The following is a 14,682-nucleotide window of genomic DNA, read 5'->3' as shown; positions in this document are numbered from 1 at the left end:
AGCAAAATGGGACTCCAACAAAAAAAGAAATCCATAGAAATTAAATTCAAAATTAAGGGAAGCAACACTCCCAAAAGTGCAAAAACGATTAACAGAAGCTTAGGGCAGTGACGCTCCAGCACTAAGAAAAAAAACAACGGGTAAGTCTAACTGCCATAGCGGAGCTCCCTCTGCCCTGGAAAAAAAAAAACAAAAAAACATTGCCTCGCGCCCTTTTTTTTTTTAAACTACCCCCGCTGCCAAAACGCGAGGAAACAGATGACATATGAAAAACGCTCACTGAAACCACGGGCACTGAAATAATTATTTACTTCTGTTCTTGCAGTCCACAAGAACTCGTTAAAACTGTGGGGAAAGAAAAAAGGCAGTTCCGTTTAATGCTCTTTATTTCCTATACTAGCGGTTAAGCCCGTAACAACAGGCTAGTTTTTTTGTTTTCCTATGGTCTCCCCCCCCCCCCCCCCCCCCTCTGCCAGCCCTGCTCTCTCCCCTGCCCTCCCTCCTAAGGTCTGTTTCCCTCAGTTCCGCCGCCTCCTTCCCTCCCTGCTCCCTCCTCCTCTGATTTCCACGCCCATGTCCAAGCCCTCCTACCTATTGGGCTGTACTGCTGGTGGAGGCGGAGCTTGGACTTCTACACTCTCAGCGTTCCGACTCTACTGCACATTTGCAGGTGAGTCGGTTACTTGCCGTTTATATGTTTGATTACTTTTTTTTTTTTTATTTGAAAGAAGTCTTTATTGTTCAATGAAACATAACATAACATACATTGCTCAAACATCAAATAAGTACTGTTCTATTGTAAATACAAAGAATCCGCTAATAGTTTCTGCACTATGGTGATTAACAGTTTCATCATTCAAATATTAACATCACGTAACTTCAAAATTTTTGTCGTTTATTCCTTTCCCCCCCACTACCCACCCTCCCTCCTAAAGGACACAGCTGACCATTAACAATCATATTACACTCGGATAATCAACATGCTAGACTGATAGGTCTTCAGAGGGAACATTGTTCCAAACTAATTTCCATTTTCCCATCTGGTTTTTGCGCTCAGTCATCAATCTCTCCATTTCACACACATACCTCAGTTTGCGCATCCATTTCGTTATTGGGGGAACCCCCTCCCTTCGCCAGTGTGAGGCTACAACCACCCTTGCCGTTCCCACCACATGTTTCGCCAGGGTCTGTTTACATGCTGTTAAGCCTGCAATCCGAGCAGAGAACAGAAACACCTCAGGAGCCCATGGGATTATACCTCCCAACCATTTCTGCATCCTAAAGTGGACCGCTCTCCAAAATGCACGGATTTTGATACAACCCCACCATATGTGCCCCATTGTGCCCCTGTGGCCACACCTCCGCCAACACATACCCGAGGAAGACGGAAATATCCTCTGTAAACGAGCAGGTGTAAGGTACCACCTATATAATACTTTTACTGCGTTCTCCTGCAGGGGTACATGTGTCGACACTCTCACCACGCTTCTTTCTATTCTCTCCCACTCAGGCCTTTCCAGGCATATACCCAGTTCCCTTTCCCATCTATTCCTGTGCTCCTCACTACAAATTGTTTGCTTACTTATGATGAGATATAGGTGACTGATCAGGCCTCGAGAGGTAGCAAACTTCTCGCACATTTCCTCCAGCTCCAGCGTTTGACGCTTCATCACTTCTCGTACCGCTTTAGTCTGGAGAAAATGCGCTAGTTGACGATATGCAAATTCACCTCCCTCTACCCCTGGATATCTGTCTTTCAAGGCCCGAAAAGACAGCAATGAGTCCCCGTCAAACATTTGACCCCAATTTCTCACCCCTGTCTCATACCATTTAGTAAATATCCCCTTGGTGGTACCTGGTAGGAATAGAGGATTAAAAGCTATAGGGGTGCCTCGGGTCAATATGCATTGTCTCTTAGGGAATAAACTGTCCCAGTAATAAAGTGTTGTAGCTATAGAGGGGCAGGCTCGCTCCTCCAGAATTCTGAAAGACTTTGGTAACCACATAATTGCACTCAGCGGCTTCTCGCCCAGGGAATGTTGTTCTATATGCACCCACTGACGGTCAGGGTAATCCTGATGCCATTCAAGTGCCGCTTTCCCTTGTGCTGCTCTATAGTACCAGGCAAGATTGGGCACCCCTAGCCCCCCCCCTCTTCCGCTCCTTGTATAACAGTGACCTCGCCAACCTAGGGTGCTTTCCGGCCCAGACGAACCGCACCAATTTATCTTGTAAAGAAGCTATAAATCGCCTGGGCATCATCACAGGCAGCACCTGGAGAAGATAAAGTAGGCGGGGTAGTATGTTCATTTTAAGAATAGCTATTCGCCCAAACCAGGATATTCCCAGTTCTCCCCAGCGCTCTAGGTCCTCCGCAATAGTTTTACCCAAACCCTTATAATTAGCATTAAAGAGTTCCGAATAATCCCCAGTCAAGTTGACTCCTAAGTACCTGATTTGTTTATGAGCCCATCGGAATGGGGAGGAAATCTTTAGGGTTTCCACCACGTCCTCAGGAAGCGTCACATTCAGGGCCTCTGATTTGGCCATGTTAACTTTAAACCCTGACACAACAGAGTATTCCGCTATTGTACTCTCAAGGTGTGGAAAGGTGGTTAGAGGCCGTGTTATCAGCATCAGTACATCGTCAGCGAATAGGGCTATTTTATGGGTTCTATCTGCTATTCTGACTCCAGAAATATTAGGGTCCGAGCGCACTCGAGCTGCAAAGGGTTCCATCACCATGGCAAACAACAAGGGTGACAGTGGGCACCCCTGTCTGGTACCTCTGTACAACGTAAACATCTCGGAATTTCCACCATTGACCCGGACACAGGCCCTTGGGGATTCATAAAAAGCCTGAATCCACCTCCTAAACTGCATTCCAAACCCCATAGTTTCCAATACCTTATGCAGAAAGGGCCAGTGAACCCGGTCAAAGGCTTTTTCCGCGTCGAGGCTTAAAATACAGAGCGGCTTCTGATTTCGCTTAGCTAGATACATGATGTCCACCACTCTCCTAATGTTGTCCATCGCTTTCCTGTAGGAGACAAAGCCCGCCTGGTCAGGGTGAATAAGCACTGGGAGAATAGGGGCCAGCCGGTTTGCCAGAACCTTGGCCAGGATTTTTACATCAGCATTTAAGACCGATATAGGTCGATAGGATCCACATTCACAATGATCCTTTCCTGGTTTAGGTAATACTGCTATCCATGCCTCCATCATAGACATCGGCAGAGGCCCCCCTCTCCCCACCTGGTTAAACAAATCTGCTAAAAGGGGAGCTAATTCTGGGGCAAATTTCTTGTAAAACTCGTTGGGCAGGCCGTCCAACCCAGGTGATTTACTCGATGGCAGGCTACGAATGGCCTCCTGAATTTCCTTCGGGGTTACCGGTTCATCTAAAAAAGCCTGCTGATGGTGACTCAAAGAGGACAAACTCACTACCTTGTAAATATTGGTCTACCAAGTCCGGAGAAGGGTTAAGTTCTTGGGCATACAGTTCTTGGTAGAATTCCCTAAACCGCTTACGTATATGTTCAGATTTGTCTAAATCCCTCCCTCCTACTTCACGTATCTTTAAAATAGTCCGCTCAACTTTTTGCCTACGCATCCTGATGGCTAGGAGGCGCCCCGCCTTATTGGCAAATTCATACGAGCTCACTCTTATCTTTGCTTGTAACAAACTAAGTTGTTCTGAATAGATAGAGTCGAGTAACTCACGTTGTGCGGTAAGCTCCCGCAAGACTCGTGCAGACCCGTTAGCCTTATGTTGAGCCTCTAACCGGCGAATGCCCTCCGTGCAACGCGCTATCTGTGCCTTACGGATCTTGGATTGCTTGCTAGCCAATTGCAGAAAGTAACCCCGAGACACAGCCTTCATGGCGTCCCACACCGTGCTAAGCGGGGGCCCTGATTCCAGATTGAACTCAAGATATTCTTGTAGCATTTTTTTATAGCCTTCCACCGCTTCCCCTACCTGCAATAGACCAACATTTAATGACCATCTTTTATCCTTATGCTCTGCTCTGATGTTTGGCAAAGTTACCCACGCTGGAGCATGATCCGAAATGGTCATGCTACCTATCCCCGCTGCAGGTCCCCACTCCACTAGTGTAGCATCTAGAAAAATATAGTCGATGCGGGAGTAGGAGTTATGGACTGGTGAGTAGAATGTGTAATCTCGCTCCCTCTGATGTTTCACCCTCCACAAGTCCAATGTGCCTAGTGAGAACGCTAGAGATCTCAAAGCCATTGAATCCTTCTGTCCCTCAGCTCTAGGGACTCCTGTACGATCTAGTTTCCAGTCCATCACAGCATTGAAATCCCCACCAATGACAAGGGAGCCCTGTGCAAAAGTGGCCAAAGAATTTTTAACTCTCTCAAGGAAGTGTGCCTGCCCAGTATTTGGTGCATATATAGATGCAATTGTTAGGTCCTCTTGGGCAATTCTAATATGTAAAAAAATATAACGTCCACCCGGATCCCTCTTTACCTTAATCACCTGTGCCCCAACTGCTCCATGGATTAATATCGCTACTCCCCCCTTTTTAGATTCTGCTGCTGAGGCGTGGTACACCACTAGATACTCTGAATGGGAGAGAAGTCTTTCATGTCTACCCCTCAAATGTGTTTCCTGCAGGAGAGCCACATGTGGCCTAAGCTGGTTCAATTCTTTATAGAACTTCTGTCGTTTCTGTGGCATATTTAGCCCCTTTAAATTATAGGATATTATCTTTAAATCTGTGCCCATCACTGGTTAATTAATCAGGGCTAGCCTGTAATATCTTTCCATGACCCCTCTGTACCGCATCAGCTTTGTTCTCAGCCATGTCCTCCCCTTCCCCTTCCAGTATCCCCATCTCCCACCCGAGCCTTCCCCTGAAAGCCCCCCCCCCCCATCTCAGTCATTCTCACCACCTGAGAGGCCTATGACCCTCAAGTGGGAATCGAGGAAGTTACCCACCCGCTACACAGTCCCCAGCCCCAAATCCAACCCCCCCCCCCACTCTTAACAGATCTAAACAATCACAGATTCCCCCTCCTCCCCCACCTTGAACCCCCATCCAATTCCCTTATAATTCAATATACATCCTATTCATATCATTCATTTCTCCACATAAGTCTTAAGTATATTGCTAGAAACCGATCCTTCACAGGCTTCACAGTCTGCAGGTCAGGACCGGCACTCACAGCAGCCCTCCACTCTCCGGATCTTTGAAAACACAGTCTCTGCTTTCCCATCGAACCTCCACAGTCCAGCTCAACGGCTCTGCTTGCTTCTCTTGGGTGATTCTGGGACTCTTTGCCACCGTTGAAGCTTCGCCCTTGTGGCGGGCGCCACCGCTCCAGAAGGGGTTTTCGCGGGCACAAGGTCAGCAGCGTACAAGGCCTCCCATGCCTCCTGTAGTGTTTGCACCCGGTGCTTAGTGCCCTTCAATGTAAAATTCAGAGAGAAAGGAAATCCCCATCTATACTGTATCTGATATTTGTTCAGGATCTCCAACGCTGGTCTCATCTGCCTTCTTAACTGGAGAGTGTATTGCGAAAGGTCTTGATAAACCTGGATCTGAGCTCCTCCATATTCCAAAGTCTTTTTCTTTCTGGCGGATGCCAAAACCCTTTCCTTGGTCTCATATTTATGGAACTTCACGATGATATCACGCAACTGTTGCTCCTTTCGCGCCCCCAGTGCTCTGTGTGCTCTGTCCAACTCACACCGGGATTCTCCTTCCTCGGGGCCCAGCAAAGTGGAGCAAAGAGTTTGCACTATCTCCGCTACGTTTTCTATTTCGCCGCCCTCGGGGACGCCGCGGAAGCGAAGATTATTCCGCCGTCCCCGATTCTCAATGTCATCTAATTTGTACTCCACGTGCGCATTTTTATGTTCCATCTCTTGTAGCAGAGTGGCATGTTTATGCAAAGTTTCGGCGTGTTCATCTATTTTCAGTTCTGCCTCCTCCATTCTGCCCCCCAGTTCCCTAAGGTCGGCACTGAGCGTGTCCATCCGCTCCAATATTTCATCTTTGGATTGTTTAATCTCCATCTGAATATTGGAGAGAAACTTGCGGAGTTCGCCGGTCATACCTTTTTTTGAAGGAGGGGCTCGCGCTTCAGACATGGATAGCGCTGAATCAGAGTCCGACGGGGAGGCGCGATCAGGAGATTCGCGGTGCTTTGCGGCCTTGCTCGCCATGCTTTTCTCCGCCTTTTCCGCTTCTTTTTTCCGCGTAGAAACGGTTTTACTCATGTTGTCAGCTGTTTAGAGGAGGAATCCGCTAGCTTTTGCTATGCCTTTCTCTCGTTAGATCGCTATTTTTCCCAATAATTCAGTGGTGGGTGAGGGAGCTATGAAGCTAGGCGACCATGCTTCCCTGTGACGTCACTTCCTCTCCTATGTTTGATTACTTTTAAAAGTAATAATGGCTGCCTCTCCCAAAGGCAGTACACCTTTCCAGAGAAAGGGTAGCCCTTCCCAACTAAGCAAGGGAGATGGGGAGGAAGAGGAAGGGGGAGGGACTCAGGACACCCGAGTTTAACACCCCAGAGGCTGTCAAAGAAAAAGAAAAGAAACCTGTCAAGCCTCTAATTGAGATTCCAGGCACAGAAGAACTATTATAAATATCTCTAATATCTTGAACAGAAAAAGAGAGAGAGAGACTATGGGCTCACCTCCTGCCTGCTGGAGACTGAGAAAATATTGGGGCTAGGGTCATATGGCCAGGGCTTTCACTGGCTCTCTAGTCTTAGAATTTTCTCAGTCTCCACCTGCTGGTAGGCGTACACAACCCATCAGTCCAATCCTGGTTTGGTCCGGAGGGACGCTAAGAAAAAGCCCCTTGGATCCAAAATTAGATAAAGACAAGAAAGGTTCACTCTGGCCTGCCATAGCAGTTCCTTCTCCTTTTGGACTACTACATGAAATGGAATCAGCCTCTACTGGGCTACATCATGACCCTCCATCCCTTCCTAATCAACTCACTCAGCCCAGTTATTCCAGCGACAGTTACTGGACAGGGGCCATGCACCAGGGTTCTTTCTAAAACCCTGCAACCACAGGGTCTAAATATGGCAGAGCCGGAGGAACTTTGAAGAACCTGACATGCTTCAATCTCTATGAAGTAGCAAGCTTACTACAAATTGAAGATGGTGGTGTGTCAAGGTCCAGGTCATGTATCTCCACCTGGGGGGCTAATATATAACCTATTCACACCCCCTGGATAATCAGGGCACTTCCAAGCAAAATACTTGGGAACTTCATCTGCTCTACCAGGAGCTCAAGGTAGCTTAGGAGCCTGACTGACTGGGGCACTCCCTCAACCAGGGCACGAAATATGAAGACTGCTAGGAATCCTGTACCACCAGGGGCCAAAGGTCATTGTTGCTCTAGGAGCCTAAATTCCTGCTGAAGCAGTGAACGTACTGCCATCTACTGGAGATAGAGAATATTGGGAAAGTGCCTCATCTGCACCTCTTCTACAGAAGAGGTAGTCCTTTGTCTTCATTTGCTGGCAAAGTGGCATAAAACCCATGCATCTGGACTGGTCAAGCAAGATAAAAACATTATTTGATCGATATCTAATTTTAATTTTTTAAAATGCTTCTCCCTAGCCTCAAGCTGAAATGTCTAATGCCATGCCAGTCTAGCACCTAGATGTCCCAGTTCCTTTCATAACACCAATACAAACACAGAAATTCAAACCTGCACCATGAAATGCAGGACTGTAGACACATACCTGCATTTCAGCGTATAGATGTTGCCCACAAACTTCACCAAGGATGTCTGAGGCGGCCTGGGAACAAGGGACGGCACGGGCCGGACCCGTTGAGGGGTTTGCCGCACTTCCTCCATTTTCTGTTGAAAGTCCATGCCTTCGTCATCTCGGTGAGCTGCGAGTACAGGCAGTTTCACTGGCCGGCGTTCAAAGGCTGACAGTTTCAAACAAAAAGAATTCAATTTAGTAAAGGCAACCGATTGGGTCTAATCAAAACATGGTAAATTAGGAGTAACTGCTTGTGCTGCTGCTGCCCATGCTCGCTCTCTCTCCTGCAATGCGTCTGTGTGTGAAAAGCCTGCGCGGCTTCTTCCTGTGCTTTGATTTATATATACCAATATCAAAGGAACTCAACATGTACAAATTCAACAAACACCAAATACAACAGCACAGCATAAAATATAGTGCTTATATAGCAACCCTTCAAGCACTCACCTCCCAAGCAGATAAACAACCCTTAAAAATATTCTCCCTCCTCCAATAATTTATTTATTTTATTTATTTGTTGCATTTGTATCCCACCTTATACCACCTCTTTGCAGGCTCAAAGTGGCTTACAATACATCATGAGTAGTGGAAGAATGTTAGTAAAATAAACATTCAGTATTGTATGTAGCATGATGATAAAAGCAAAGTAATAGTATATAAGCAGATGTACATTTCACCGAATGCCAACCCAAATAACCATCAATATATATAAAAGGCGAGTGTCGTACTCACTCGCAAATGCGCAGTAGAGACCTTCTCTGCCCCGCCCCCGCGTCAATACGTGATGACGGGGGGCGGAACAGAGAGGGTCTGTACTTCGCATTTCTGAGGGAGGGACACCGCCATCTAACGCTCCCCCCACCCGAGTCGCCGCCACCACCCACCTTCCACCTGGCCGGGCCCTCGCTCCGCTATTGAAACAGCGAGGGTCAGAGAACGCAGCACTGAGCTCTGCTGAGCTGCCGACATCGCCCTTCCTTCTTCTTCTCTGCCTCGGTCCCGCCCTCGACGACGTTACGTCACACGAGGGCGGGACAGGCAGAGAAGAAGAAGGAAGGGCGACGTCAGCAGCTCAGCAGAGCTCAGTGCTGCGTTCCCGGACCCTCGCTTTTTCAATAGCGGAGCGAGGGCGGTGACGGCTCGGGGGGGGGGGGGGGCAGCGGCGAACTCAGCTGCGGGGGCGGGCCTTTCAACCCCCCCCTTCCTATAATAGCCCGTTTTTACGGGCTCAAAGGCTAGTATTTTCCATAGCATCCTTCTAGACTGGCACAAATGGGTTATGCAGTCCTACCAGCAGATGGTAGCAGCGGTAAGCCTGTGCAGTCGCAGTTGGTAGGCCCCAGGGATCCTGTCTAAATAATAATAATAAAATTCTGGGTTCTACTTCTGATATCAGTAGGAGCAAGGTTAAGAGATTTTTATAGGAGGTAGACCCAGACTGCATCGAACCAGTGGGTCTTGGAGGTGGTTCGAGACAGCTACACTTTGAAATTCGCTCATCCATTGGCGGATACCTTTGGGAGTCCCCCGTTGAGCCTGGTGGAAAGCGAGGGCAGGAAACACTTAACAGGCTGATTGATGCAAGCAATGATCTTGGTTCTAGAATCAGAAAGAAGCACACGCTGATATTCCATTTACTTTGTGGCACTTAAGACGAAAGGTTCCTTCCTGCCTATCCTGGATTTGAAGGGGGAAAATTGTGCCCTTCGAGTGTCCTCTTTTCATATGGAAAACTTGAGATCTATCATCATGGCAGTTCAGCAAATTCCTATCCACCAGGCTTACCAGAGGTTCCTTTACTTCACTGTTTTGGGGAAGCATTATCAGTTTTGTGCGCTCCCTTTTGCCCTGGCCACAGCTCCCTGCATGTTCTCCAAGCTTATGGTAGTAGTACCAGTAGCCTTGTGGAGAGCAGGAATCATGGTGCACCCTTATCTGGATGATTGGCTAATCCGGATGAAGTCCCTTCAGGAAATGTCTCGGTCACCCCACGGTGGTGGAGTTTCTGCAGTCACTGGGCTAGGTGGTCAATCTGGCAAAGAGTCTTCTGGAATCATTGCAGTCTCTTGAGTAATCGATTTGACACCCTTTAGGGAAAGGTGGTCTCCTCCTGGCAGCAAGGATTCAGAAACTTCAGACTCAGGTATAGTGTCATCTCCGTTGGGCTTCATGACTGCTTCCCTGGAGGTGGTGTGGTGGGCCAGGGCCCACGTGTCCTCTTCAGGCAGCCTTTGTGTCTCAGTGGTCCCCATAGTCCCTAGATTTGGATGTCAAATTTCCGCTTCCAAGATTGGAGATGCAGCCTATGCTGGTGGCAAGCCATCTGAATGGGTTTAGATGACCCTCTTTGGACAGTGCTGACAACTGATGCCAGTCTCCTGGGATGGGGAGCTCACTGCAACAGATGTCTGGCACAAGGGCAGCAGTGGACTGAGGAAGCCCCTTGGTCAATCAACGTCCTGGAGACCAGAGCTATTCAGTTAGCATTGGTATCGTTTCAGGACCTTGTCGAGGGCAAAAGCAGTACGAGTAGATCGGGGAGGAACCAAGAGTCTCCAGGTGGCTCGGGAGGTGTCCCTTCTTTTGGACTGGACAGGGCATCATCTGTTGGACCTATCTGCAGCACATGTAGTGGGCTTTACAATGTGCAAGCAGATTACCTCAGCAGGAATCTTCTGGATCCAGAGGAATGGAGCTTTTGCATGGTGGACTTCAGACTGATTGTGGACAGGTGGTGGTGGGTGGGGTCTTCCCATTTTTGACCTCATGGCATCCTTGCACAACGCCAAGGTTCCTTGCATCTTCAAGAGGAGAACAGTCTCGCAGAGGCCTCGATGCCCTGGTGCAGCCTTCGCTAGGTCTCCTTTATGTGTTTCCTCAGTGGCCTCTGGTGGGCAGAGTGGTTCAGTGAACAGAGCATCATGGAGGTCTGGTGACTCCAGAACGGCCACGGAGAACTCGTCTGGTTTCTGGTAGGAGACCTGCTGTCTCAGGATCCAATGTTCATGGATGACCCCGGCTTCCTCCTGTGCTTTGATCTATATATATACCGATAACGCAAGGAACTCAATGTGTTATACAAGTTCAACAAACACCAAATACGACAGCACAGAATAAAATACAGTGCTAATAAATATAGCACCCTTCAAACCACTCTCCTCCCAAGCACATAAACAACCCTCAAAAACATTCCCCCCTCCACCAATAATCTCTCTATATAAAAGGCAACCCCAACGTTCTGAAGCCTCCACGGAAGTTGAGGCGCCCGAGATATCCGGTGTGCCCTGGAGTGTCTGCACCGCCCTCGCGTCAAAACGTCATGACGTCGAGGGCGGAGCTATGACACTCGAGGGCCGAAACGGAAACGCCACAGCGAACAAGGCAAGTAGCTCGGAGGGACGGAGGGAGGGGGCCCCTTGCTAGCGCCCGTTTCATTCCGCTCAGAAACGGGCATTTTTTCCTAGTCATGTATATAATTTCACCAAATGCCAACCAAAATAAACTATATTTTAATCTATTTCTACTCTTAACTCCCCTAGCAAGGAATTCAGAGGCACTGGGGTCATACAGGGAAAAAACGTACAGTCTAGTGGAACTTCCCAAGCCCCTGGCACTGATAAGAGGGAGGCCTAGAAAGGGTGAAAGTAATGCCCTATTCAGGATATAAAAGGAAAGCTGATCTGAAAGGTAAGCCAGTGCTAATCCATCAAGAATTTTAAAAATTAAGACCAACACCCTAAAACAAATATGCAAAGCCACAGGACATCAATAAAATTTATATGGGGGTGGAGTAAGGGAAAGAGAATCAAATCAAATGAATGTAAACTAGCCTTGCTGCTGTTATTAGCTGTAACCTTTAATGTTCTCTTTGGAAATAGCTGACAGGAGTGAAGTTGTGAAAATCTGAAAACCTAAAAAGTCAGCTTTCCCCATCCACAGAGCCTCTGTTTTATTGGCATTTAATACCAGCTTATTAGCATTCCCAGTGATTCAGGTCAGATATCTACTCCAACCACTTGGCTGCGATAGGGAAAATGACCTGAGCATCAGCAAATAATGGAAGTCAACCAATAACAACTTATACAACAAAGCCATAAAAATAGTGAAGAGGAAAAGAGAAAAAACTCACACCTTGAAGACCCTATAATTTGATTTTCAGGGAGCAACAACTTGTCACTAATGGAGGTCTAGCCCACAAAAATAAGACAAGCTGCTGCATAACCGTTTTCCTAAAAGGCTGCTCCAGACCTCCTCTCCAATTTTACTTATGAACAGGGACTGAGGGGGTGAAGTGGTGACTGGAAACCTGCACTTCTGCTGCCTATGTTGTACCTTATTCACCACCATTGTTGCTGCTGCTTCTGAGAGAGGTTTCTACTGGACCAGGATAGACCAGGATCGCCTACTCTTCCCCAGCTTGCAAAGAACATTTGTATATGACCCCTGAGGCAGGCGCTGTTGAGCACTGAAACATGGCCTGTGTCAGGTCTACTCCATTAAAGATTGTACCATTGCTCCAATTCTGGAGGCCCTTTTTGTGCTTTTTTGTGTTGCTTTACTTTGAGTACTTTTGGACCCTGTTTTTTTTTTTGGTTTTTTTTTGGGGGGGGGGGGATGGATGGGGGCACTGTGAAGGAATCCTGCACTCTACTGCCCTGCTGTACTACTACTGTGGTGGGGCAGCACACGTAAACAAGAACTTGTACAGCTAGCACCTTTCACCCAAGTTCTAATATCAAACAAGTTAGAATTAATACTTACTGTTTATGTTTTGCCGCTGAAGCTCTTCTGTCTCTGATGGAGTGGCAGAAGATACCATGGGGACATCCTCAGCGATGCCTACATCCGCTCCTTTGCTGGTTTCAGTCTGCATAAGCTCCTTCTCTGGGCCCTTGCCCACTGGCACCAAGCTGCTGGACTGTGGCGTGGTAACCCGTTTCCCATTAGCATCCTGATCACTGGAGTGCGAGATGCGGCGAAACTTTTTGGTGAAGGGCCGCCCACCCTGGATATAACTGCGATATGCCCCCGCCTTCTGAGGCCTGTGCTTGATCCACTCACTCAAGGTCTCGATGGGGGAACCGTTCACGCACCACTCGGTTACACCAAACTGACGAAGATGGGCGCGGGCGTGACTGGCCAGAGCTTTGCGGTTCTCAAAGTAAAGGCCACATAGCTCGCAGCAGGCTTCACTTGCTGAAGTTAAAAAGAGAAATGACAAACATTATATACAATCACATATCAAACGGAGTTGGGGGTAGGGATCAAAAGGCCCAACAGCAGCAATGGAAAGAGAAAGGGTGCAGTCAACAGAAAGCTACAGCTCTGTATAACTGTCTCTACAGCAAAAACAACAAATGCAACCACTTCAACAGAAAAATTAATGGCTTTTGTTTTATCTAATAAGACAGACACCTTCCTAATTCAACTAGATACAAGATCCCTAATTGAAAGTTACAAGGTTAAGTGTTCTATCAAAAAATACAGGTCATGTAAGGCTGGGGCTTTGTTTTGGCCCTCTATCACTTCAGGGGGACAAGGCCTTATTTTATCCCCCAAGGTATGGTCATCCAAGCAAGCTGTTGCTATCCCAAGATGCTAGAAACCAAAACACTTTGCTACCCCTCCAGAGACCCCACCCTTGCCCAAATATACTTACATGCACTTATCTTTTCTTGGGTGGATTTGGACTTGACCTTGAATTTGAAAGGTAGCTCAGTCTGGATGTACGTCTTCGGCTTTGGTTCGGAGTGCACCATTCTCTCATCTTGCAGAGGTCTCTTGGTTGCGATGGGTGTCAGGAACGTGGCCTGTGGCTTGGAAGGGGCAGAGGAAGAGATGTGGAGCTCGCGGCTGAGGTTGGAGGCAGTAGGGCTGGGTTTTCCTGTCTTGCTCCCAAGGGATGAGACAGGGAATGCCTGAAGCACTTTGCCAGGGGACTTTGGAACGGCTCGCTCCTCTGCTGACCGTCTCTGCTGCTCCATGTCCGCAACACTGGGTTCCTTTTTGATCGGGCATGGCTTCTTCTTCTTGATTATCTCCCGTAGCGTATCAATAGGTGAGCCATTTACAGACCACTCTGTCACACCCATTTGGCGTAGGTGGGAGCGGGCATGACTGGACAGCCCCTTCCGGTTCTCAAAGTACTCACCACAAAACTCGCAACGGATATCCCGTGCTGGCTCAGTCCTGGAGGCTGAGGGTGACGAAAAGCGGGAATCAGTGAAGGCTGAGGAGACAAATTAGTCAACATTGTAAGACAAACACACACATCCAAAACCTGTTTCAGTGGCAACTACAAAGATATTATTACAGCCATCAGGGCCCATTTTTTACTCTGCAATAAAAATGTGTGTTTATATGCATATTCAACAATCCTCAAGCCTAGTCACAAAACCAGTGCAAGTCCAAATCCTCTCACATCTTTCAAGTCAAACTTTCTCTTTGTTAAGAAAACCTATTCTAATAAAATATAAGCCACAGAAGGCCCAGTTTCTCAAGGTGAATATCATTGGTAAATGGTTTCTCAACTGCTTTCCTAAACCTGTGCTATTCTTCACAAAAACACATGTACAAAGAATTGCAGTAATGGAACCCAACCAGTAACAACTTACCTCTAAGGATAGGAGGTGAAGAAGCTACACCTGGGGTGACAGACACTTCCAGAAAGCCCTGGAGAAGCTACAAAACCCTTTCCAATATTTATGTCACTGTCATGCAAGGACCTCCCTTGTCACCAATTAGACACGGTCAAGGAGATTAGCATAGCTAGGTTTAAAAGAGTTTAGACAAGTACCTGGATGAGAAGTCAAATAAACCTCCCTTGAGAAAGCTATTTGCTTATCCCTGTGCAATGATCAAAAAAGGAATGGACCTATTGCTTGGGATCCTACCAGATACTTGTGACTTGCTAGGCTTG

General features: G+C 47.6%; 1 protein-coding gene across 1 annotated transcript in view; it reads right to left on the bottom strand.

The window, feature by feature from the left end:
- WIZ (WIZ zinc finger) overlaps window positions 1-14,682 on the bottom strand; it is a 121,537-nt gene that overhangs the window by 7,867 nt on the left and 98,988 nt on the right. The window contains 3 exon segments of the mRNA XM_030197173.1: window positions 7,737-7,929; window positions 12,525-12,959; window positions 13,423-13,959. Coding sequence (XP_030053033.1) covers window positions 7,737-7,929; window positions 12,525-12,959; window positions 13,423-13,959 — 1,165 coding nt within the window.

The sequence above is a fragment of the Microcaecilia unicolor genome, chromosome 3 (assembly GCF_901765095.1).
Source record: "Microcaecilia unicolor chromosome 3, aMicUni1.1, whole genome shotgun sequence".
In the NCBI taxonomy this organism is placed as follows: Eukaryota; Metazoa; Chordata; class Amphibia; order Gymnophiona; family Siphonopidae; genus Microcaecilia; species Microcaecilia unicolor.
The sequence above is the reverse complement of the archived record's forward strand: the minus strand, read 5'-3'. Positions and strand labels throughout refer to the sequence as shown.